The sequence below is a fragment of the Bicyclus anynana genome, chromosome 4 (genome assembly GCF_947172395.1).
Source record: "Bicyclus anynana chromosome 4, ilBicAnyn1.1, whole genome shotgun sequence".
Lineage (NCBI taxonomy): Eukaryota > Metazoa > Arthropoda > Insecta > Lepidoptera > Nymphalidae > Bicyclus > Bicyclus anynana.
In genome coordinates, this window is record NC_069086.1 from 17432766 (window position 1) to 17459341 (window position 26576).

The following is a 26576-nucleotide window of genomic DNA, read 5'->3' on the forward strand; positions in this document are numbered from 1 at the left end:
TATTATTTAACGAGCATCAATTGATAACGGAACCGGAAACGACGAAGCACCGTGCTATCAGAGACACGGAGATGTTACACCATCATCTTCACAATATCGCGCTGCGAATTTTTGCTGAAACGTTTTCAAGAAACCTTTGTAGCGAATTCCTGGGTTCGAACCATAGATCAGTTTAATTTGGAGTGCCTCTCAATTGCCTAAAGAAAGCACACTATAAAGTGTTTTTCAGATAGCATGGTGACAGTCGCCTGTATGACGTACGTAATATCATAGATTTACGAGTCGGTACAAGATATGTACTATTATCGTGAATCGTCGCAAATTTTCAAGAGTGAAACGAACTGACCATCCTACATGAAACGAACTCTAGTGGTATGCCTCAATCGTAGCTATTTACCACCGTATCTACTGACAGATGTAACGCCGCCTTGCGAGGTAGCGATTCGGTATTCTGTGTAGATATCACTCAAGTTAACCCGCTTCCATTTTAGATCGCATTTCATAAGAAGGCTGTCTCCTCTTCATTAGATAAGTTGTGCTTTGCGGTGCTAACAAGAATACGCCGAGTTTTTGCTCTTAACTTACTCTTATATAAACTGCTTATTTGATAAGATTGGACCGAATAAAAAGAAACACGTTTAAAAAATTTGATCCGCATTTATTACAATACACATTAACATAATAACTATCGCAATAATTACATAAGGAAAAACAAAATCGTTGTATTATAAAATATACATATATTTTTCAAATAAACAAAAACCTCGCATAGGGAGATGTGCACGCGACCGTGCCGACTAGGGAGCGCTTGGCTATAGACTATAGAATAGAGACAGATTGCTAAATATAAAATGTCTTGAAACAAACGTCATAATTATGATCTGAGACAGCGACTATGTAAACCAGATTTTTTTTCCGAGTTTCGCGAAACTGCAGTAATTAAAGAAATATATATGCACACGAATATCAGGATGACCGATGATACCAAATATACTGTTTTAATTTTTCTAAGAAACCCTCAATACAGAATTACAGTGGGTCAGCGGATCGATTAAGTAAACTTAACATTCTTGACATAATAGTACAAAAATAACAATACTTGAGTAAGTTACAATAATTAATACAAATAATAAAATAATTTATCATTTCGCTCGATGCTGGATTATTATTATTGAAATGAAATGTGAAAACACACGGTTCGCACGTCAAACTTTACTGTGACGTCTGTCCATCTTCTTCATGAATAATATTATCCATGTAAACATTAGCAGTATCCTCCAGACCTCTCCAACTAGGTAAATGGTAGTTTTTTTTATTCTTTACAAGTTAGGTCTCACCTGATGGTAAGCGATGATGCAATCTAAGATTATGATGAAGATGCGGGCTAACTACACCCCTTTGGCGGTAGGTCTTTGGGTGGTCTAGCCACGGCCGAAGCCTCCCATCAGCCGAAAAGGTACTCCTAATTAGAAAGCCCATGTTAGGAATGGAAATCACTTAAAATAAGCTAGTACTGAATCCAATCTCTCAAATTTGAGCCTTTTCAGTAACGTATTATAGAGCAATTATAGTTTTATTTGTCTGCAACTGTCTCAGATCATATTAAAATGACGGCAAAACCTTTGTTTTAATTTATAACTGTTTTGCAAAGACAACCAAATAGCGCTTTGTTTTAGGTACAGGTACAAGACCTCGAGTTAGAGCAAGGATGTATAGTTAAATTGCCGCATTTTGTTAAATAGGGACCAGTATACAATAGTACGTTTAAACAGGCGAGATAAAATACCTAAACATCTTGACCTGACCTGGGCTTAAAGGTAGCATTCCTATCTTGGCAACCGCGACTTGCAACTGCGACCGGGTCGCACGACCCGACGATGCTTAGCATGAATTTATATGAAGCACTAAACAAAGATCAAGACGGCGACGCGCGACCGTTTTGTTTAGTGCTCCATATCAATTCATACTAAGCAATAGGTCGTGCGACCCGGTCGCAGGCCGCGGTTGCCAAGAACGTAAGTCTACCATTAGATGCTCATCACTATTGGTCACATTTGGTCGGCATTTGTCTCTATCTCTTCTCTGTGAAGTTACTTGCGCAAGTAATTAAATTACTATCCATCCATATCTGCCGTAAACAATCATGATAGCAATTCGTTTACATTAATCATCTCATCTGGTTAAACGTACTATAATACTAAATTTAATCAACCACATCCGGGTCTTAATGAATAGTTTTTACTGGATACTTTTAAAATTATACAAAGTGAAGGTGCAGGTAGTTTCAATTTATTACTTCCAGTAGGATTAATTTTATTACTATAATCGGTTAAAAATGGCTCTAAGCAAGTCCAATATATGATTACATATTTTAATTAAATATAATTAAAGTATGTAATTATATATTTTAATTTTAGAAAACAAATAAAACTTATTCCGCTAGTATTTGTCCTGACACTACATGATATTTGCCTTGCATACAATAAATCATAAATAAATTGCTATAATTGGGATTTTTTACATGCACTAAATTCATTATATTTTTTATTCCATGATTGACAACAGCACGAATTCAGATGAACACAAATCTACATCTTTGACAAGAAACACGAAAGTTTACAATACATCATATAATAATTTTAAGGTACAACCGATTTCACACAAATACTTTCAATTCAATTAATGGGTACATATATTATTTGGTGTAAACTTAACTTTCTAACAAAATCTTCGAGTACAAGCTGTGGAAATCTACATTGTGCATTTTACAATGATCGCAAATTACGAGGAAAGTTGCACGCCACGAGCTTATGAAATATTTCAACACGCGAGAACAACAGATGTCGACCAATAGCGGCGGGATCGAAAATATTGCTGTCTCTTTCATCCCAAAGCAGCTATATTTCAACTCAGCCTGTAATATTGTTTTGTCTTCATGAGATAATAATTATATCGTTGTTTTAGAATAAACATTACGTAGGTAAATTCTAAAACCCAGTGCCCTTAACTGAATCACCATAAATAGCTCCCTACAAAATTACTTTTACGGAATACGTGAGTAGGTACCTACTCGATCTTTTCGCATGGAATATACTAAAAATGCCATGTCAATATGTCTCTCATATATTACGTGTTTCAATAAAATAATTGTTACTCCGCGCGCATCTTTTCTCGTAATGTCCAATCATAATTTATAAAACTGCTATTTATTACTTTTCTATATCAAACAACTTCAGCGCTTAAGTTACGTCACTTATCGATATATTACACGATATTTACATTCAGAAAAACGTTATTCAACTTTTTAATAAATAGGAATAATCTTGCCACGGTAGAAGGTTTATTTAAATTAATTTATTAAAAAACCCTCATTGAGTAACTGAAAACCTAACATGTGCGTCACGACATAATTCATGAAGAGAAAAAGACATAGTCGACCAATAGCGGCCGAACCGGATATATCGATCTCTTTCGTTCCATCGCATAATAAGAGAGAGCGATATTACTGGTTCGACCGCTTCATGAAATATGTTCTGGCACTTATTTTAAGTCAGGTGTCAATTTGGTGTGCCAAATCTATAAACTACACTAAATTGACATCTCATTAAACATCAATTCTGAAAACAATTTTAGTATGTATTAGAGATTGAGTCTTAACACCGGTGTATTTTTTTTTTATAATACAGTTTAAACTTTTGAAAACACAATATTTTCAATTTTGAACCCATAAATTTTGGGTACGAGTATGAGTTATAAACAACCGACCGTGGCTCACAAACAAGCAGTCATCTATCAAAACAGTGTACACCAATAGAGTCCGTATCACATGATAAATAAGACTCAAGACGGCGTACACAATTCCGGCAGATATACTCATATAAGGTACATTATATTAATAGAATTTTCCATACAAGTAATCATTATACCAATCAATGAATCGGTGCATCATCCGTCAACTGCATTATTAGCAGCGCCAACTACGTAAGAGATAGTAAACAATAGGCACAATGACAAACACAGCTATCCTCTGAATTGTACTATGAAAATGTATTCAATATATTAAAATACATATATTAAGTAAGACTGAATAGTTTCTAAATAAAAATTTCACTTCTTTCAATTATGAACTGTACTGAAAAATCATTTAAATATTTTAATAATTTTTTCAGTACTCAGGTGGAAAGTACCAACAATTTTTATTATAATTCTATTCATAATGAATGTGGGATCTTGCTTACATACATGAAAAATTCTATTTATTTTATTTTATGACTACAAATCTCTTTTTCACCACAATTAAGACAGAAATGTACTTACAACACGCCACTCGAGACAACGATAACCAACAGCCAAAGAAAATAGCAAAGCGAAATCGACGAGACGAAATAGATGTCAATAAAGTCATAGAATTCGAGAGCGAATATTCATAAATAGATAAAAATATATAAGATAATCCACATAAGTGAGACCTCAACCGCGCAATACAGAGGTGTGAGGTATGATGTCGGAGGCGAATTTTTCATTCATTCATTCATTCATTATGTGACAACATCGTGGGAGCTTTGGTGGGAAAATCGTAGAAATAACAAATAGCTCTCTTATGATTTGCTGCATTTTACAGTTTTATTGCATAAAGTTTTAATGCATTTTATTCAGTATCTATAGTAATATTATAAAGCTGAAGAGTTTGTTTGGTTGAACGCGCTAATCTCAGGAACTACTGGTCAGATTTGAAAAATTCTTTCAGTGTTAGATAGCCCATTTATCGAGGAAGGCTATATTTTATCCCCGTATTCCCACGGGAACGGGAACCACGCGGGTAAAACCACGCGGCGTCTACTAGTAGTTTTGTAAAGGTGCACAAGTGAAGTGCAAAGTTTTGATAATCTTTCGCCTTACTAATAAAGCTTAGAACGCCTGACGAACAATGACGAGTTATGTCCACTTTCGCCCAAATAGGGCAAATACTGGCTACATACACAAACCGTCATCATCATCATTATTGACCCTTATTCGGCTCACTGCTGAGCTCGAGTCTCCTCTCAGAATGAGAGGGGTTAGGCCAATAGCTAGCTTAATGCGGATGGGCAGACTTTACACAAGCAGAGAATTAAGAAAATTCTCTGGTATGCAGGTTTACTCACTATGTCTTTCCTTCACCGTTTGAAACACGTTATATTTAATTATGGATAATGAAAAAAAATAGAAGAGTGTTTTCGCCCGCGTATCTCACCCCCCTGTATTACGCAGGAGGACTCATATATCGTTTCGTCTATATTTTTCTCACTGGCCTCGCTTTAGCATTTTCATGACCACAAACACATTACAAACAATCAAGAGACGTTCTAGAACACGTGTTATAAGTTTGCCTCAGCCTTAGGCGCATACCCTAAAATAATATTTACATCAAAATTCATATATGACTTGAACGTTTTTGGTGTTCCACTAAACCTATGTTAAGGGCCTCTGCAGACGACATATTTCCGCACAATTTGTGATTCACAACAATACAGCTCATCAATATCTCTTTAAATATTAAAAAAAAGCTTAATATATTTGAAAATTTTATGTTTTTTGTTCTGTGTGATCTTACGTACGGTAATGTATAAACCAAATTGACTGGAATGGCTTTCTTTTTTTCAAGTTGGTTAAAGCCTAAATGTAATTGAAATGTAAATTCACCAGCACCACTAAGAATAACAAAGCAAAAAACATGAAATTTAAAAATAAACTTCCCTATAGGACAGACAAAGTTGAATTGTCACTAAGTTCAAAGTCCTAAATAGTTTTAATAAAACGAAAAGTAAAGCTTTTGAAAATACATTTTGATAACGTTGATTATGAATTTGGATGACACATAGGTATACTGGTGCGTAAAATTCGTGAGCAAAGGCCCTAAATGTAAATTCATTTATATACATTTCTTTATATTTATTTGTCGCAAGCTTTGTATTAGAAATTTAATTAAATTCATAATTGCATTTAAATTAAACAGAAAAAAGAACAAGAATTAATGAGACTACACGATTCATTTGTATATCACACTAGTAAAAGAGAATTTCTTATCTATGTAAAAATTTAATAATTCTTTTTTTTTTTAATAAGTTAATAAATACTTGACGTAGCTTATTATCGTTTTTCCTTTAAAGTTACAAAAGTATTGTCTTAAAAATGCGTACATTAAAGCAAAAGTTGTAATTTTTTTATCATTATTCTTTCATTACATTCTACAAATAACGGATTTGATGCTACACGATTCAATTCGCAGTAATTTTTTTTAAACAAATTAATTAATATAAAATAATATTTTTAAAAAGTTTTAAAACAAAATATAATATAATAATAATAATAATTACAAGCGTTATTTCATATCTTTGTATAATAAGTAACATGACTTCTTGTACAAAACTATCGATTACACAAATCGTCCACCGTACAATGTGCGACTCGATAATGTCCATGTTATTTGGTTTAAAAGGTCCGCAAAGCGTATACTTTTGTTATAATACAACGGAAACAAGTGACCTAACTACAAACGAACGGACACGACACGTTAAATACGTACGAGACGCGTACGCACGAGCGTACGGACGCGTACGCACAAGCGTACGGACGCGTACACACGAGCGTACGGACGCTTACGCACAAGCGTACGGACGCGTACGCACGAGCATACGGATGCGTACGCACGAGCGTACGGATGCGTACGCAATTATGCACGATTACGCACGTACTTAAAACAATGACGTCACGAAAATTGGTATAACTTTTAATACAGGTAAACTTAAAACATGATTTGACATAAATTTTAAAATGTATAATAATGATTAGATATTTGCAGGGTAAATAAACAAACATGTTACGAAATTTTTGTCTAACACGATTTATGTACTCGTTTATATTTTATAAATGTAATTTAAACAGGCATGAATGCAATACATAATATACGTTCTTAGTATATTTTACGTGTTATAAAGCAAAATAATTCAAATTTTTATTGGTTGTTCTATCCCGTAATTGTCACGTACGTGCGTATGCGTCCAACAGATTATAGACGTTAGATATATAGATCAGATACCGTGTGTCTGAATTGGTCGTGTCATTGGCCAAATACGCTGGCTCAATGCACAATATGAAACTATCTAGAGTAAATTTCGTTCAGTGAGTTTTTGAATCATTCGTCGTGGCATTGGCCCAATACGTTGCATAAGATGAAGACATCTAGAGTAAGTTTCGTTCAGCGAGTCTTTGAAATCATTGGTCGTAGCATTGGCCCAATACACACGTTGGCATACACATAGCTTGGCAAGTTCGTTGATGACACTCCTATGATATGCGGGCGACGGGGGGAAAGGACTGCGCGGGTATGAAGTCTACCCCCCGGCCCGCGCGGAACATCGGGAGTGTTACGAGCGAAGTTGCCAAGCTATAGACTACGTGCACATGGACACGTACCGCGTCCGTTCGCCGCAGCTGTTCGCTCGTAAGTAGCGCGGGGTGACGGTGAAGTCGTCGGGCGTGAGGTGGCGGGCCCGCTTGCACGCGAGCGCCGCTAGGGGCGCGTGGTGGGCGGCGGGGGGCGCGTGCGCGGGCCCGGGCGCCGGCTGCTAGTCGGAGGGGCGCGGCGGCGGGGCGCGGGGCGGCAGGGGCGAGGCGGGCACGCTCCAACTCTCGCTCGTACCCCATCTGTGTGGGGAAATATTAGCATTACCCGAGAGTGCTCGGGAGTAATTCCCATAACTTCAACGTGTTGACGAGTCCCTTTATAGGAGCCGAAATGCATAACTTATATTTATTTAACTAAAAAATAAAAACTAAGTAATTTAAATAATTCAGACTATCCATATAATACACGCCTTTTAAAATACGTAAAACTTTACGTCGACGTCAACTAACGATTACGTCATAATTAGTTTTTTTTTCCGATTGTGGCGTCATAGGGAGGTTTGGGCGAGCGCAGAAGCATCGTTTGTGGGGCCTGAAGGCAGAAACACAGTAGATGGTCGGAATGTCTCTCTAAGGGCGTTTCCTCTGAGACTCGGAAGAGGGCCGTTCGGGAAAGGTGGCCTGAGTGTATTGTTAACTTTTCCAACCAGTTGAAAGGGAATGGGAGTAACGATCATATAATAATACTAGCAGACGCCCACATCTTAAGGTGAATTTACATTTTTCACAAATCTCGCAGGAGCCATGAATTTTTCCAGGATAAAAAGTTGCCAACGTTCTTCTCCAAAGTCCTATTTATTACGGTACCAATTGTTTTCTAAATCAATTCAGCGGTTTAGGAAAGGGTGAGACAGACTTACATTCGCATCTACAATATCAATAAGCTTCGTTTAATTAAAAAAAAAAAAAGTATAACCTGTGGTGCGCGACGGCGTCGTGCACGGGGTCGCGGCGCGCTGCAACGTGATGCCACTTGACGTACCCGCTGAGGCGCCGCTTCAGCAGCCCCGCCAGCGAGTGCAGCCAGCCTACGCAGCACCAGCGTCACCCGCTGCCCCGCGCCCCACGCCTGCCCACTCCCCACTCCCGGACGCGGAGCTCTCTGATCACGCGCCTCATACACTCAGACCAACAAATCGTCTCACTGACCCGCAAACACTGGATTTCTAACTTGAAATCAGTGCGCAAAATACTATTTTATTTGCTAAAATTTACACATCTTTATCCAACAATAACTCTTTCTAGCTTGAAATTTTGTTAGTGTGATATATTAAATCTCTCACTTGGTAATTTATTTTCATCCCCCTATCTCTGAAAGACTTACAATCTTGAAATCGATGCGCATAATATTAATTGCTTGAATGAAATATCAAATCAACTCATTTGTAATTTATTTCGGATCTATCTCGCAAAATGTTCAATTTATTTACTAAATTGAATTTACTTTAATTTACGAAATTTGGACATATCGTCGCTATGGTTGAGTGAAAAGTTGTGCACATTTTTACCTCTGAATTCATTGAATACTTCTTGCCTGGTTGATATTCAATACACGCACACACAAAATTCTACTGTCCATCCCCAAAATTGTTAATTGAAAAGGAACAGCAAGTCCCGAAATCAAAGTAAGGTTTGAATTTCAGTTACCGAACCCGTTGACATAATTTTGCTGCCAATTTCAAGCTAAAAAGTACTTAACATTTCAACTTTTAAGTATTTGGTTACGTGATACGTATACAATCAAAGAGCTCCGCGGTTTGTACGATATGGCTAGTGTTACTGAGCGATGTGCGAAGCCATGAGACCATGAGTTGATGATGATACCCACACACCACGCTAGGCCTAGGCGGGACATTGATCACATTGTAATGTACTGCATAAATTGTTGCTATTTACTCGTAAGGACAACTTTCACTATTTGACTGAAAACTTAATTTCCAAAAAACGTTGTCTCAAAATATAGACCTAAAACAATTTTGTAATTCCAAAAGGTAGATAAACTTGTTCACTATTTAAGATATTTTATCGAAAAACGCTGTTTGTTACGTAATACGTACGTAACTGCATGACTTTAAATAGTTCGTCCTATTGCAAAGTTTAGAATTCGCAATGAAGATCGGATGAAAAAAGTCTTATTTCCACGAGTCATTTTGGGGAGGAAAACATTTTCCCGAAAAAAATCTGTGTGCTCCAAAAAAAGGACCCATCGTAACAAAAAGTTTTAGTCAGACTCTTTATAACATTTCTTGGGTCCATTTAAATATTATATTATTTATTGTTTGGTATATTATAGCAGTCCAGCTAACTCACATTGGAGCAACCTGGTGGCTCTATATTCCTTCTTCTAAAAAGGAGGGCGGCTTGGCCTTGGTCCGTTAAAATAGTCCAATAATATTGTAAACATTACAGTCTACAGTGAAGTATTCTAGTACATTCGAACATGAAAATTGTCCCATATAATACATCGCGGTGCGTGTTGTCCCGATTGGCCAGTTCGTAAGGCCTCATGTTACAGTAAGCATTAACCAAAGCTTCCCCGTGGCGCGGTTAGCTCGGTGTTAGGGTGTGAGCGAGGCGCGTGACAGGCGATGTGGGGCGCGTGAGGACAGCGGCAAAGCACAGGTTTCGAATGCGAGCACTAATGTTGAGTGTGTACAACGATTGAACGGTGACCACAAATTTCAATGACAATGTTAAAGGCACTCTACCAATAGGGGCAATCTTCTACTTAAGGCACATGTTACAAACGAAGAAAATAACCAGAAAGATGCTTGTTCGATTGTCGTAGGTTCCCCTAAAATTCGTAAACCCTCAAAAGCGATTAACAAATTTACGCGAAAATACGGAAATAATTTTTCACTAACAATATACCCTAAAATATGCATTTATTTTTGTCTCTACATGAAGGTTAGCAGACCATTTGGTGTTGAAACAACCCATGAACATATCTGCAATGGACTTTGTGTCACACATTTAGAACATCGCTGTACACACGAACATTTGCGCGTCGCAAGATATACAACATAGTTTACACATAGTACACGAGATACACATTTCTGAAAACACATATCACAGTGAATTGAAAGAGAAATGAAAAAGTATCACCAAGAATTAAAGCTAACATCTTTAAATCACTTGGGAATAAAGGTAATATAAACAGCATATTACTTCTATTACTGTCTTCTCTTCAAAAGCTTTTATGTCATGTAATCAGTGGCTTGTTATGGCGCTATGTCAAGATCCTATAAGAATAGTTTTATGCTAATTTTGTGCAAACGAAACATAACAGTGACTTTCAAAAAATTTTAGCAACACATTGAGCAATCACTGACTTCACCACTGTTGCAAAGTAAAACTTTTCAATTCTCTTACAAATTTCAAGGAACTCGATAATAAAGTACAAGTATGTGACGTATTTCTAATCAGCATTAATGTATCTATTTAAAGCCAAAAGTTAGTTAGCTTACACTTATCACTACTAGCCTCGGAATGAGTATGAATTACTTTTTTTAATTTTAAATCCCTGTAAATATACACTAGCTTAAGCGTAGTTTCGGAATTAGGAGAAATTTGAATTACGCTTTGATGTTGACTCCTGATAAGTGGGATGAAATTAATGACAGACATACAGACAAATATATACTTAAACTGTAGTTTTTAATGTGATCCCATAAAGTTCGTTTATTGAAATTTGTAAAAATGATCACAGAATATTAGGCATCCATTGAAGAACTATTTTTTTAATTCCATCACAACGTAGCCCGGCGTAAGCAGAACCGCAAAGCGCTAAGCGTATTATTCTGTTTGTCCTACCCGCCTAAATACATCGACACAATGATGGGTAACCGTGAGACAAACATATGGGAATGATACACTGTGACATGGCGAATTGATTGTATTCTTTAAATTATATTTATGTACACTTAGATTATGAAATGTTGCAAAAATAAAAACTTTGTGAATAAACAAACAAATGTTCGTGAAACATCAAATCATATGAACGAAAGAATACTGAAAATTTTTGGAATAATTTCTGTACATCCCAAAATTTATATTGCATTTAAAATCTCCGTGACAAAATTCCGTAGAAAAAAATGTACCACCAAATTTATATAATTATGGCACTTTTGTCAGTGTACATAATGTGTTATACAATCACTTCCCACAAAATTTAAAATGGCGGAGAGTGGCAAGCGCAGCATTTTTACACCAATCAGTATTTACGTCTTACATCATAGGCTGGCTGCCCTCCATAACACATATACACAAAACATGTAAAAGAACATAGGAATAAATTATAATATATCCCAAAATTTTGTTCCATTAAGAATTGTTAAACCAAACATAATTAAAATTAATTTATGGAAAAGGTGATTGGTCTATGGGGAAAAGTAAAGTAATGTAATTTTCTGAATGTCTTGTAAGGTCCAGGATGTAAACCTTTAGGACGATTTGAATATATCAATTTACATTTTGTTTTGTAAAAAGATCATTACTGAATAAACAATGAAAAGTATGTTTTGTGTGTTTTGTTTGTTAAATAACTAGTCAATAACAATAAAACGTTATAACAAATACGAAAAATCTCTTTTAATATTCTGCTTACTTACTTATAACTGAGGAAGACTTACAAACTGTTCAATATTCTAGGAACTATATTTTTTTAGTATTCTACTATTATTATTTTCAAATATATCACTATCATAAGGCATCTCTTATTTGAATTTTGTATATTTATGTATATTCTCTATATTGTAGCTGAATGCCAGTGTAATAAATCTTAGTAAGAAGGCAATAGAAATGGCAGGTTTCAAAAATACTTTCCATTTCATACAACGGCACAGCCTTATTTATAATCATGATATAATCATATAGATTTAAACCTCAATTTTCTTTAAAGTAAATTGGACTTTGTTTACTACAACTAAATTCAAATTATAATCCATGTTTATAATTAATATGGTGTAATGTAGTAAAAAGTTCAAATCTGTTAGAAAAGACCGCTTTCCGAGAATTTGCGCGTAACAACTTCACGCGCACACGCCATTTCTATTAGCTTGTTACTAAGATGTCTGTGATCCCAGTAATCCTAGACCAGCAGTGGGCGGATGTCCAGGACACTGGAGTCCAGCCCTAGACCAACAATGGTCAGGGGTTGAGCACCCTGGAGCCCAGTCTTAAACCAGCAGTGGGCGGGTGTCCAACACCCTGGAGCCCAGGCCGAGGAAGCAGACGGCGGACTCACCCTGGTCATCGTGGTGATGCTTGGTGGGCACCGGTGCAGTCAGCTCGCTCCGGTAGCCGTTCCTCAGCTCCGCGCGCGTTAGACTCTGGCTGCGGCCTTCTGACAACCTGGTGGAGGAGTAGCTTTTATATAGAAGTACGGGGAAATACTGCTATGTTTTGTTCTGCTGATTTGCAGCAATACTGAGCTGTTCATATATACTTTTAATAAGGTTCTAAATTAATTTAATAAGTACTGAGAGCAGTTGTAAATTACCTGTCGTTGCTTAGTAGTAAGGGCGAGGGAGGGTGCAGTCTGTCGTGAAGTGGTGGGGGCTCCAGCTCCATACTGCCGTTAGCTGCAATAACAAATAACAATAACGATTCACAACTGGTTCACAAGTTCCAGCATCAGCTCTGGACCCGAAACTGACACAGTGAATCCATGTGAATATGTATACGCTCAAAGATTGAGAACGCTCAGTGAGCGGAAAAATAGCTCACGACGCGTTGTGGTCACAGTAAAATATCCACATGGCGAAATTTGTATTATGGTTCTATTGAAAACGGGCACCACACGTTGTGGCATTCACAGAAAGACCAAATAGCGAAACTCGTGTTGTGGCTGACATGCTATACGATCTCAACGCGTCAAGAACGGAATCAGCTATCCAAACAGAATGTGTGTCTAGGCTTTGTTCGGACTATTTAGTAGATGGTTTATATGAAGTTTGCACGAAAGCGGTCGAGCGGTTCTTCATTTATCACATTTTTTTTAACAAATTAATTCAGGGGTAGGGGTAGAGTAGGTTAGGTTAGGGGTAGGAGTAGGGTAGTGTAGGGATAGTGAAGAACTGCACATAAGTCCAAGCGAAGCTTGACCGGGTCCGCTAGTGATAAGACAATACTTAGTCTATTGTTAGGTAGTTGAGTGGTCACCTCTGTGGTGGTCGAGGTGGTGGTGTCGCACGGTGCGCGGCGGCGGCTCGGGCGAGCGCCCCGTACTGTGCTCCCGGCTGAGGCTGGAACATAACAGAACCGCATTTTTAAAGTAGTAATTATCAAACGGACATAGTTTCCGTTCCTGTGGGACTATAGTGATAAAATATGGTACTCTTGGAAGATGAAACTTCCTATAAGTTTATTTTTGAAATCGGTTCAGTAGATCCAGAGATTCGTCATTAACAACCCATATTTGGCTAAACAGAAATTGCGAAGAGCCCATGGACGTTGGGGTTCCAAGGTGAGGTGAATGTCGACCCCGCACTAGAGAATGCAGTGTTGGTCGACCCCCACCAGGTGGGCTGACGACATCAAGCGAGTCGCAGGGATTCGCTGGATGCAGGCGGCTCAGTATCGTGATGTTTCAAGTCCCAACAAAAGGCCTATGTCCTGCAGTGGCCGTCTATATATCTACGATATGATGATGATGATGATTCGGCTGGCTGTTGAGCACAAGTCTCTTCTCAGAATGAGAGGGGTCTACTGGTCTATCACAGGCTTTCAGACTGAGATTCAGAGATGACCCCCTGCAAACATGCTTGCACACTCACTTTACCTCATTATAATATAAGTATAAACTGATGGATTAAGCATATGGCATACTTATAGCAGGTATGTGGATGAAACAGGGCAACAAATTCAAATTCAAAATTCATTTATTTCAATTAGGCTTAGTTTATAAGCAATTTTGAAAAGTCAGGATTATGTCATAATTTTAATCTAATGGTGGTAATAATAGTCGACAACTTAAAATCAGTCCGAGAAGAGCCCACAACATACTCAGCCATGGTTTAACACTTAGCAGGGTATGCAAGAAACAAGTCTTACAAAGAACCTGTTTTTATCATCTTAAGACGTACCTATGCGTCACTTTAACGTTTGACTCACCTCCTATGCCGCGGCGTAGAATGTAGATCTACCCTCGACCTTCGTTGCTGGCTTTGGTGATAAAATCTTTGTAATACTATTGGACTCGTGTTTCCAGAGCTCTGTAAGACAGACAAACAATGTTACATTAAATTTATACTGGTACATTTTGAATATTACAACTTAAAGAAAACAACATGCTGCAAAATAGGCTACTTGCCTCTTTTGTAAACAGTGATTAAACTGAATTTTGGAAGTATTATAAGCTATATTTTACTTTGTCCTGTTAATAATAACCAAATAAAATTTTTGCCGCCGAAATAAAACACATTAGCAAGTGACGTCATTCATATAGATAACAGCGTGATTTCGTTTGCAGTGATGTGATATATCACGTCACCACAAGCGCCAGTCACAAACCGATGCCTTGTAGCGAATGACGTCATAGTTTATGATTGGCGTTTGCGATGACGCTAAAAATACTATTTTGAAGATAAAAATACTATTTTGTTTTATAAAAATATTATAATTACGAGATCATATTCACAAATAAAAATGTGATGAGTTTCTAGGCATCTAAACTGCCTGTATGCAAAAAATCTTCTTAGTTTTGTACAGCAGGCGAGTAGCCTATTAAGTTGATTATGATATAGTGAAAATAGTAGTGTTTATGTGTCTGTGTGTGTGTGCGAGTGGTGTGTGTTTATGTGTATTTGTGTAACTCACGGCGGGCGACGCCCTCCAACGGCTGTCGGCGGAGACGCGGCGCGCGGGCGCGGGCGGCGGTGACGCGCACGCCTCTATCGTCCTGAACATATCAAACACTACTGAATGGCCGTTACGGATGTGGTGAAATATCGATATCGTTATTGATTTTACACGTTAATTATCTTAGGGGGGCAATTATTCCCTACACAGGAATGCCCCGGTTAGACACTGCGCTGCTATACGCCTCATTATTAGCTGTCTAAATAACTAACTTAATGTATGATAGTTGACATATACGAAATTGACGTCCTATTTAACAAATGTCATCCGGTGCCTATTGACAAGCCTTATTAAATTAGACTTTATGTTTATTTTAATAGGTTGTTAGTAAAGACCAAATTCGTGAATAGGCCAGCTGAGTGGACTGAAACTTTAGTGTATATTACATCTACCCATTAAGCCTGGTCCAAGGCTTAAAAAAATAAGGCAACAGAACGAGCAAAGCTATTACTATAATATTCCAAGACCAAATGGTCCTGTTACCTGCGCCTGGGGTATGGCGAGTGCGCGGACAGGTCCGCCTCCAGGCTGGCGGGCTGCGAGCTGCTGCCGCCCGCGTGCGCCGCGCTCGCCCACCACGCTCTAGTGGAAGATGAGCCGTTTTTAGTTGCAGTCATATGAAAAAAGTTGATATGTCTGATATTCGCAAACACATCGGAGCAGCGTGATGAGTTTACGCTCCCTATTACTGATAGGACACTGGCTGAGCCCTGACAAAAATAATGGTGGCTCACAAAAATTCAAAAATGTAAGGGCCAGGCACAATAAAAACTTATTGCGGACACGTATTTTGTGCTCTTTTACGAGAAACGGAAAATTATTTGACAAGTGCTGTTACAGAGTGACGTATGCTCTTATCACAAACATTCCGTTTCTGCCACTCGTTTTCCGTATTCGTTTTCTGAATCCGTTTTCTGTGATAGGAAAACCGAATGCATAAAATCAATATAAGGCCGGCTGCATACACTCGTTCTTCGTATTCGTTTTCCTAATGCGTTATTTCGATTTAAAATTCCATGAGACTACCGCATACTTTACGTTTGTCTTTATTCGGAATGTATTTTATTGCAAGCTCGCAATAGTTACGTACGCGCGGAATTTATTGTACTAAAAAAAACGCACGTATGTGCGCCAGATAATGAAAAGCGGATTCGGAAAAAAGCCGCTGGATGGTGGAAGTGTTATGCTTGGAAGTGCATACAAGAGGCCCATGTCCAGCAGTGGACATCCATCAGCTGATTATGATGATGATGATGATGATGATGACGATGACGATGACGATGACGATGACGATGACGATGAAGATGAAGATGACGATGACGATGACGATGACGATGACGATGACGATGACGATGACGATGAAGATGAAGATGACGATGACGATGACGATGACGATGACGATGACGATGACGATGACGATGACGATGAAGATGAAGATGAAGATGACGATGACGATGACGATGACGATGACGATGAAGATGAAGATGACGATGACGATGACGATGACGATGACGATGACGATGAAGATGAAGATGACGATGACGATGACGATGACGATGACGATGACGATGACGATGACGATGACGATGACGATGACGATGACGATGAAGATGAAGATGACGATGACGATGACGATGACGATGACGATGAAGATGAAGATGACGATGACGATGACGATGACGATGACGATGACGATGACGATGAAGATGAAGATGACGATGACGATGACGATGACGATGACGATGACGATGACGATGACGATGAAGATGAAGATGAAGATGAAGATGACGATGACGATGACGATGACGATGACGATGACGATGACGATGATGATGATGATGATGATTACCTGCCAGGTGTAGGCGTGGCCTGCTCCGGCGTCCAATGCTCCGAGCTCGTGACGAAGTTCCTGACGGGCTGTGGCGTCACCGGCGTCTCCACTCCGTTGCTCGTCGCGTTGACGGAGTGCGTGGAGTTCGTCACAACGCCAGCCTTGGACTTGGCGCTGTGGCCGACGAGCGGCAGCGACGCGTACCAAGTGCCGACCAATATGGGACTGCGCGCGGACTTCACTACGAACGGATGCTCCAATAGTTTCGCGTACTTCGGCCGCTGTCTGTAGTTTTTTGTAAGGCTGCAAATAATAGAATATTTTATTTTATATTTTGTTGTCTTATCTAAATAAACTAAATGTCGTATGTAGCTTCGCTTTATAGATTTATATTGGAGAAATTAACTATTAAGTCTAAGATCACGTCAAGGGATAACAAGATAATTTTGACTAAATATCGCCCTCATCCCATTGCAATAACAGACATAGCAAAAAATACTAGAGAAGAATGAATGCAATAACAGACAGAGAAAAAAAATAGAAGAGAGAGAGAGCGGCATGTAGACATAAAATAGAAAAATTTGAAAATGGTCATGAAATTATTTATACTCTCAATCAAGTCATCAATATTCTTTGAGATCCCACTGGAGTATATGTGCAGACATTTGGTTATTCTTCCCTACCTTTGGTTATTCTTTTCAACTAAATTAAAATTGCTTTATCCGTTTGGGAGCTATGGTGCCACAGACACGTCAAACTTATGACACTCCTCTTTTTGGGTCGGGGTTAAAAATTATCTCATTATCTTTTGGTATCTTAGGCATTGACCTTCTATAATAATAGCGATTCTATAATGAAAGGGCGCACAATCATGTAAAAGATTTCACTTAAATACTGGTCAGTTTTGCTTTGACAGTTTTAGAATTATCGGTAAAGAAAATAATTCCTTAAAGGCCTTTAAATATAGTCCAATATTCTGAAATCAAAATTTCTCTCAAATTCAGAGCAAATTCAACCTTACGGATTAAGTTTAAGGTTGAATTTGCAAAGGCGACTACTTGATATGAGTGCCAAGAAGTTGCGTTTGGCACTCATTGAGTGAGGACATTTTTTGGTCGCTGATTGTTTTAATAGGAGATCAATGATCTTAGATTATCAGGTTGACCGGCCGTAGAAATTGAGAAAGGCTACGTAAACTTTTCTTTTTTACAGACTGTATATTAATCAAGTTCATTAGTTGAAGGATCAAACAGAAATAGCATCAACTAGGCTCCAACTTCGACGAAATAATCCATTGTGCAAGATTGTAGTCAACCACAAGCCTTCTCTCCTCTAAAATTGTTTTATTGGTATTTGTAGGGCTCTTACCATTGTGAGACGAATGATTTGAACTCTGGCGTGAAGTGTCTGTCGTCGGGTAGTTGAGGTGGATCGTCCGCTATTACCTTGGAAATAAAATGTTCCATTAGAATACGTTTGTAGATTTTTTTTTTTTAATTATTTTTCAAAGAATATTTGCCATATCTTTAAAATATGACAAATTTTCCCATTCCCCTCCAACTAGTTTGTATAGACTGTATTAGGCGTGGGTACGACTATAATATAGTAATATAGTCTTTACTGTAGACATATTAGACCAACGGGGCGGGGATCAAACCAGCACCCCACGAATATGAGTCCGTCTGCCATACCATGTGCTATGTCCGTCTTACCATTGAGGTATTGAGGCTTAAGTTGGAAATTTTGAATGTTCTACTTTACTGAAAAAGTGGCTAAATAGGACAATTCCACAGTAGAACAGTTTTGATACTTCAATATGAATATTCAAATGATTGTATACTTGTATTATTGTTGTATGATTTTGTTCCAAATATAATTCTTCCTTTATTCTACCACAGCTCGCAAACCGCTGTGAACGGTGGCATCCTTACGAGGTTAACATCCAGGCAAACAAATCAAATATTTCGCTACAATATTCCGACCACATGACGGCGCCGATGTCGTGGTAGGATTTAGTTACAATGTAAGCTGTTATCTATGATAATTAAACTTTTTCACTTTGTATCCGATAAAGTAAAGTAAGCGAGAATAGTTCAATAAAAAATGTTACAATTTTACAAGCTACAAAGCAAATTCGTTCGTAACACCGACGGTCAGTCATTTCCCCCCGTCGCTCGCATATCTTGTAAGTGTCATCAACGAACTTGCCAAGCTATAATATACGTTTTCAAGAACTCAGGTGTTTTAGGTGTTTGGCGATGGGATGATATCTCAGACATATTATAAGCCAACGCCATCGGCGACCTGGGCGGCCTGCGAAGCTTCTGAAGCGAGCTCGGCTGGATGTTAGGGAATCCAGCGGGAACCTAAACCGAAGGTCCCACGTACAACGGCCAATCATATGGCCCAGTGCGGAAACGGCCCAGAAGGAAGAAGAAGAAGAAGAAGAAGCCAACGCCATACCCTGGTGAGCACTTCGAAGTCGTTCTGGCAGTCGCGGTAGGGGAACACGCCGGTGGCCAGCTCCACCAGCGAGATGCCCAGCGACCACACGTCGGCGCGGATGTCGTAGTCCGGCCGCGTGGGGTCCGGGGGGTCTATCCGCTCCGGCTGCAAGCATACACACGGCTTTTACGGAAGCAGACACCGTGGACTTAACAGACACATCATCATCATCATTATCAACCCATATTCGGCTCACTCCTGAGCTCGAGTCTCCTCTCAGAATGAGAGGGGTTAGGCCAATAGTCCACCACGCTGGCCCAATGCGGATTGGCAAACTTCACACACGCAGAGAATTAAGAACATTCTCTGGTATGCAGGTTTCCTCACGATGTTTTCCTTCACCGTTTCAGACACGTGATATTTAATTTCTTAAAATGCACACAACTGAAAAGTTGGAGGTGCATGCCCCGGACTAGATTCGAACCCACACCTCCGGAATCGGAGGCAGAGGTGTATCCACTGGGCGATCACGGATCTTAACAAACACATGTTCAACCTTAAACACCGGGACACAGGTCTGTGCAGACTATGTCTGTATGCAGAGGAAACACCGATGCACATTCTATGCAATTGCCCAGCTCTAATATACAAACGCAACCTCCACCTAGGGCATTTCATAGTAAACCCAGAGGAGTTAAAACACATCCTTGTCAAGAAACTGCTGCTGTACCTAGCGGCAACCAGTGTTGGAGGGGAAATTTAGTCAGTGACGATCACGATTAGATCGGAGGCGGTCGACGTGACGTGAACGTCAGATGGTGCTGTTGTATCTTTAATAACGGAGTGTTCATAAGGATGGAGGATTACATAGGGGTTAAAAATTTGATTGAAACCAGAATTTAAACCAGCGCTGCAGCTTTATGCTGAGTGGGCATTGACCTCTTATAATAAAAGGACGCACAATCATGTAGAAAATGTCACTTAAAAACTGGCCTTAAAAATTTTGCTTTAGCTGTTTTAGAATTATGGTAAAAAAAATTATACCTATCAGCCTTTATTATAGTCCAATATTCAATAAAATCCCAAATACAGAGCAAATTCAATCTTAACAATTGAGTTTAAGGTTGAATTTGCAAATGCGACTGCTTGAATTGAGTGCCAAGAAGTTGTGGCACTTATTGAGTTTTTTTTATAATATAAAAGCTTACTTTTAAGTTTTTGCTGACTAAATATTTTTTTTTCTATCAAAAAAAGTATACTAATTTCACACTAAGTTATTTGTAAGAGCCATAGGATTTAAATATACTCGGTATTCCCACAGGAACGTGAACTACATGGGTGAAATTGCAGAGAGGGTGCTAGTAGAGTATAAAAGTCCGAGTGAGGGCCACTCACCGCCATGTAGGCCGCGCAGCCGGCACTGCGCGTCTTGGCCTTGGAGTCGACGAGGCGGCCGCTGATGCCGAAGTCGCACAGCTTGACGTTGCCGCGCTCGTCCAGCAGGATGTTGCTCGGCTTCACGTCGCGGTGGATCACGCCGTGGGTGTCCTTCAGGTACGACAGCGCGTTCACCGTCTGCGCACGACAACAGCTCTAATGAGTATGCATGTAGGACACTGAACATGTAAGCATATGTATGTGCAAGAGCGAGAAGAGAGAAACAGGCAGGAGGACGATTCCTGTTGTAGAGTATAAAAGTCTGAGTGAGGGTCACTCACCGCCATGTAGGCCGCGCAGCCCACACTGCGCGTCTTGGAATTAAAAAAAATTAAAAAGTGTAATTGGAAAACGCGTTACTATACAAACTGCAAAATATAAATAAATATATTGTAGCGTGTAGATGTTGAGTAGGTTTAATTAAACATATAAGTTAGCCTTTAGTCAATCTATACTAATATATAAAGCTGAAGAGTTTGTTTGCTAGATTGAACGCGCTAATCTCGGAACTACTGGTCTGATTTGAAAAATTATTTCAGTGTTAGATAGCCCATTTATTGAGGAAGGCTATAGGCTATATATTATCCCCGTACTCCTACGGGAAGGGAACCACACAGGTGAAACCGCGCGTCGTCAGTTAGTAGAATTATTTGACAGTCTAACCAACCCTATCCTGTAGACACGCATGTCGCTGTCAATTGAATAGTGATTCAGTAAACCTCATAGCGCAAACATGCATTTAATTTATTTGCCACCTAATTTGACTAGAAATAAAGTAACGGTCACTCACCGCCACAGTAACTTTCCCCAGTATAGCCTCGGGTATGGGCTCGCCGAGCCTCTTGAGCAGCTTGTCGAAGCACGAGGCCATCAGCTCCATGCAGATCCACACGTCGGCGTCCGTCACGAAGCAGCCGAGACAGCGCACTATGTAGGGGCAGTCGTGAGAGCGGACCACCACGTCCAAGTCCATCAGGATGCGTTTTGTTTCCTCTGAGTTGCCTGAACGGCGCATTTGCTGTGGGAAATGGAAAAAATATTTTAAAAGATGTTTTTGAAGTAGAAGGGAGTAAACTGGTTAATGTGTTACAAAAAGTGTAATTAAACGAGGCAAACGGATGTTGAGAGGGAGAGCTAAAGAAGTTTTACTTTAGTCATGTGGTTAGAAAATACACCCGTTTTTCTCTCATTTAGATATTTATTTTTTTATTTTTTATCAATGCTTAAAATGCAAAGCCTATAAATGATCAAAAAAAAATATTTATTGTGGGAGTGCTCTAGCAACCAGGGCTAAAGGTTCCAGGGTGAAAAACCTCTTTAAAAGATGCACCATCTCAAGGATTAATGCCTTCAGTATCCAACCCTTGATCTAACAGTCAAGCAAAAGCTTCTTAAGATTTTGGTCACAGCTTTTCACTGCAACACCAATGATATTAAGACCAACTATCAGAACCATAAAAAATATTTTTATAAAAAAAAAAAGATTGTTATTTTTATTAATCATAAATACATTTATAACATTAACTTCTTTCTTTTGGGCTGTTCCTACAGTTGACAAGGTGATAACCATTGTGCATCAGATATACAGATACATATAATATACTAAGAATATTGATATACATATAGTTTACCTTAACAGCAATAACAGCCCCCGAGGGCCTGTGCAGCATCTTGACCACATGGCCACATGTGCCGCTGCCGAGCTCGCCCAACTGCTGCAGGTCGTCAATGTGAGACTTGTACTCTGAGCCATCGACATTGAGCTTGCCGCTCACCTGCAATATTCATTCATTAATACACTAGCTGAAGCATGAAGGAAGTTTCAAGGGGAACTTACACACAAAATTAAAAACAAAAGCAATGGACATTTGCCTTACACCTTGTTTGACATACGCAGCCCAAACCTGGCCAATAAATAAAAACACCTTGGACAAAGTGACCAAATGCCAAAGGGGCATGGAGCGTAGTTCTTTGAAACTAAAATTAAGGGACAGAGTTAAAAACGAAGTCATCAGGAAAAGAACCCAAGCTAAAGATGCTGCTCGACATGTTTTCCGCTTTAAATGGAAATGGGCAGGCCACATACAAAGAACATTAGACGATAGATGGTCCTAAATTGTTACAAAGTGGTACCCACGAGACTCAAAATGCAAACGGGGTAGACCATTAAGAAGGTGGAGTGACGAGGTGGCAACGAACAGCCAGAGACAATACAATGGCTACAATTAGAGGAGGCTTTCACTGCTTTATGCAGTCCTAACAAAAAAGAATAATAAAATGAAAAATTAACATTACTAACATTAAATATAAAAAATTAGATAATATCAACTAACCCACTAACAATCTATAAAACTTGTAAACCTTAATTATAATTTTCAAAAAAATGTAAGGAAATAAAGCTATTTTTTTTTATTTTATTATTATTTAATACACTAGCTAAGAAAAGATTTGAATGCATAATGAAAGTCCATTTATTTTGTAGACATGAAGGTTATTCCCAGTTTGGTTACAAAGACTTTAGTCTTTGTAACCAACCAAACCAACCTAAGATCTCCTTAATACCATTATGTCGCAAAATCTGTTCTTTATGTCTACTAACTATAAACTACCTCCCTGCCAAGTTTCATCTTCATATATTAATTGGTTTTCAACATTTTGTGATGATGGTAGTCTGTTTTTCTAAAACATCACTCATCATCACTCAAGAGTTATTTTTATACAGTTTTAACCACAGAGACAGTAATTAAGTAACCAGAGATAAACTAATGCCTTTACAGACTGAGTACCAGCTAGTTTACAATGTTAGTAAGATTGTGTAGTTCTAGAAATACCTTGTACACCTCCCGCATTCTATATTCAGTATCAACAGCCTGCGGAGACCTGGGCGGGAATGCTGGTATGTCTCTTGTTGAAAACATTGGAGCTGCAATAGAAAGAATACCACTTACAATACTTTGGTATAACAACAGTATTATCTTAGCATGGAGATAAATTTATGACAACATGCTTAAAAGATGACCATCTGGGGAAATCAAATAAATAATAATATTCTTCATTAAGTTCAAAGTCTTTATTAAACACAAGCAGAAGTCTTAATACAGTGTTAATGAATATAATATAATCAAGAAAAAAGCTTGGAAATTAAATGCACTAAATTATGCAGTACTTCAATTTTGTAAAATGGAAATTTAAAAAAAATCCTGCTTTAGTTTGTTGTGGGGTCTTCTTAGACCAAGGTGCATTTTGAACTCTTCTTACTTTGATTTTAAATTTTTGGCTTTCACTAGGTATCATTTTTATTTTATAACATAACCTGACATTTCAACAGTGTTTGTAAAGTAATTGAAATAAACAAATTTCGACTTTAACATACATTTAACTATACTTCATGTGTACTGTTTCGTCATCAACCCATATTCGGCTCACTGCTGAGCTCGAGTCTCCTCTCAGAATGAGAGGGGTTAGGCCAATAGTCCACCACGCTGGCCCAATGCGGATTGGCAGACTTCACACACGCAGAGAATGAAGATAATTCTCTGGTATGCAGGTTTCCTCACAATGTTGTGTGTCTTCCTTCACCGATTGAGACACGTGATATTTAATTTCTTAAAATGCACACAACTGAAAAGTTGGAGGTGCATGCCCGGGACTGGATTCGAACCCACACCCTCCGGAATCGGAGGCAGAGGTCATATCCACTAGGCTATCACTCATCTGTACTGTTTACTAACAAACAAATGAAAAATGAGGGTATGAATCGCTAGACATATCACTCCTAATATTAAATAAACTTCTTCTTATATTAATGAAAAAAATATATTTCAATTAATAAGCTTAGAACAATAACATATATTTTTTTGGAATAACATTTTATAAACAAACAATATGTAATTTAAAATAAATGAGTTATGAAAAGACATGCATTTTTTACTTTCATTTTCAATTTGTTTGTTGGTTAATAACATATTGTAAACAAACTGAGAGGAGACTCAAGCTCAGCAATGAGCCAAATATGGGTTGATAATTATGATGATGAATGAATGAAACAAAAAATACATAATTTAAAATATATGACATATGAAAAGCAAAGTACAGGACTTGTGACCACTGGATGGAGGGTTAAGAAATTCCTTGACAATCAATTAATACTCCCATCCTCCAATTCAGTGTTGTTGTTCCCTGCCTAGCAAAATTTGGTAAGATCCTATTAGAGCAGCTTTGGTTACCCGTTCTAATATAGGACTAGTTGCAGTTCTAGAGAGGCAAGGGTCTTTAAGCAGGTAATCCTCTTGCACCAACTTCTATGGCATACAGACTAATGACATAGCCATTTTTAGTTAGTTCCTAATATTTATTCACTTTTGTACTGTCTATGAAATAAGATGTTTTGCGTTTTTGAGAATAGCAATCATAATTTACTTTTGTATTATTTGTATTGTTTATTTTGTATTGTTTATTGGCCTTTTAATCAATGAGCTACAAATCTAAATGTGCCTGGAAATTTTATTTTGTTTTAAAAACATCACATATTTGGAATCATCAAGTATTTTATGTTCATCATGTGTTTAGAACATATTAAAATCCAAAAATGAAAGAAATAAAGAGAATATTGACAGTATTTTTGTTAGTATGTCAGTTATACTATAATAATGGATTAAACATAATCTAACATTTCGTTATAATATTTGTAATTGTCAATAAACCATGCTATAAGGTTATTTGACAACAGAAACAATTAAAGTACAGACACAAAATATATTATAATTGTTTTTCTTTATAAAACTTAATCAAGAAGTAATTAAACACCTCCTATGGAAAATACCAAACATATCATTTGCTTACCATTTCCTTGTACAAAAATATAAATGTAAACCAATGTTCTAGAGACAATATCAGTTTATGTAATGTGTTCACTTGTTAGGTACCGATTTTACCGATTATAATTCCTTGATACATCCTTCTATAATAATCCTGGCATAACCTTAGGCGATTAGGGCACTCAAGTGGCAGAAAAACAAATTGATATAGCAATAGCAACCATGTAAAAAACAGCTCAAATGTGAGTGACACGAAAGTTTATGCAAATAATTACGTTTGTTGTGTTACTTACGGGGTCTAGGCCTCCGACTGCTTCCAGACCTGGGAGCCCCGAGTCCCCCTTGATTGTGGAAGGCACCCTCTCGAATACGCAATTCATTTTCTAAACGCTCTTGCAAACCTCTCAACTTTCCTTCAATTGAACTCTCTGACATTATAGTTACAAAAATCGTCCACTAATCACATTTAAACGACTATTCCTAAACATTTATTATTAATTATTTACACAAAAATTATTAAAGTCAAAAAGCTGCAGTCCAAAGATTTCTTTTCTCCGTCAAACTAGGGTAGAGCCATAGACAAGAGAAGGAAGAATAAAAATATACGGTAGGTAGGTATAAGAAATGACAGCAATCACAGATAAGTTATATTATGAAATCGATTATATTTGATTTCAGTTTTATAATCGTTATTAAGTAGAAATGGTGTACAGCCAATAAAAGCTATACATTTGCTTTGT

At 38.1% G+C, this 26576-nt stretch overlaps 1 protein-coding gene across 3 annotated transcripts; it reads right to left on the reverse strand.

Moving 5' to 3' along the window:
* Window positions 1–637: 637 nt before the first annotated feature.
* Window positions 638–26406, reverse strand: LOC112055177 (dual specificity mitogen-activated protein kinase kinase 7). Of its 3 annotated transcripts, none has more exons than XM_052881249.1 (16): window positions 26130–26406; window positions 23851–23942; window positions 22651–22794; window positions 21810–22037; window positions 20978–21157; window positions 19601–19747; window positions 18506–18582; window positions 17156–17440; window positions 15790–15888; window positions 15265–15346; window positions 14560–14660; window positions 13609–13691; window positions 12947–13028; window positions 12692–12798; window positions 8363–8402; window positions 638–7686 (listed from the first exon to the last, which is right to left on the reverse strand). In XM_052881249.1, exons 1-16 carry the CDS (start codon window positions 26269–26271, stop codon window positions 7608–7610), a joined length of 1968 nt encoding a protein of 655 aa, XP_052737209.1. In that variant the 5' UTR covers window positions 26272–26406; the 3' UTR covers window positions 638–7607. The 3 variants fall into 3 exon arrangements, with proteins under 3 accessions (XP_052737209.1, XP_052737208.1, XP_052737210.1); XM_052881248.1 differs by having other exon boundaries at window positions 8363–8474; XM_052881250.1 differs by lacking the exons at window positions 638–7686; window positions 8363–8402 and adding an exon at window positions 11062–11689.
* Window positions 26407–26576: the final 170 nt, after the last annotated feature.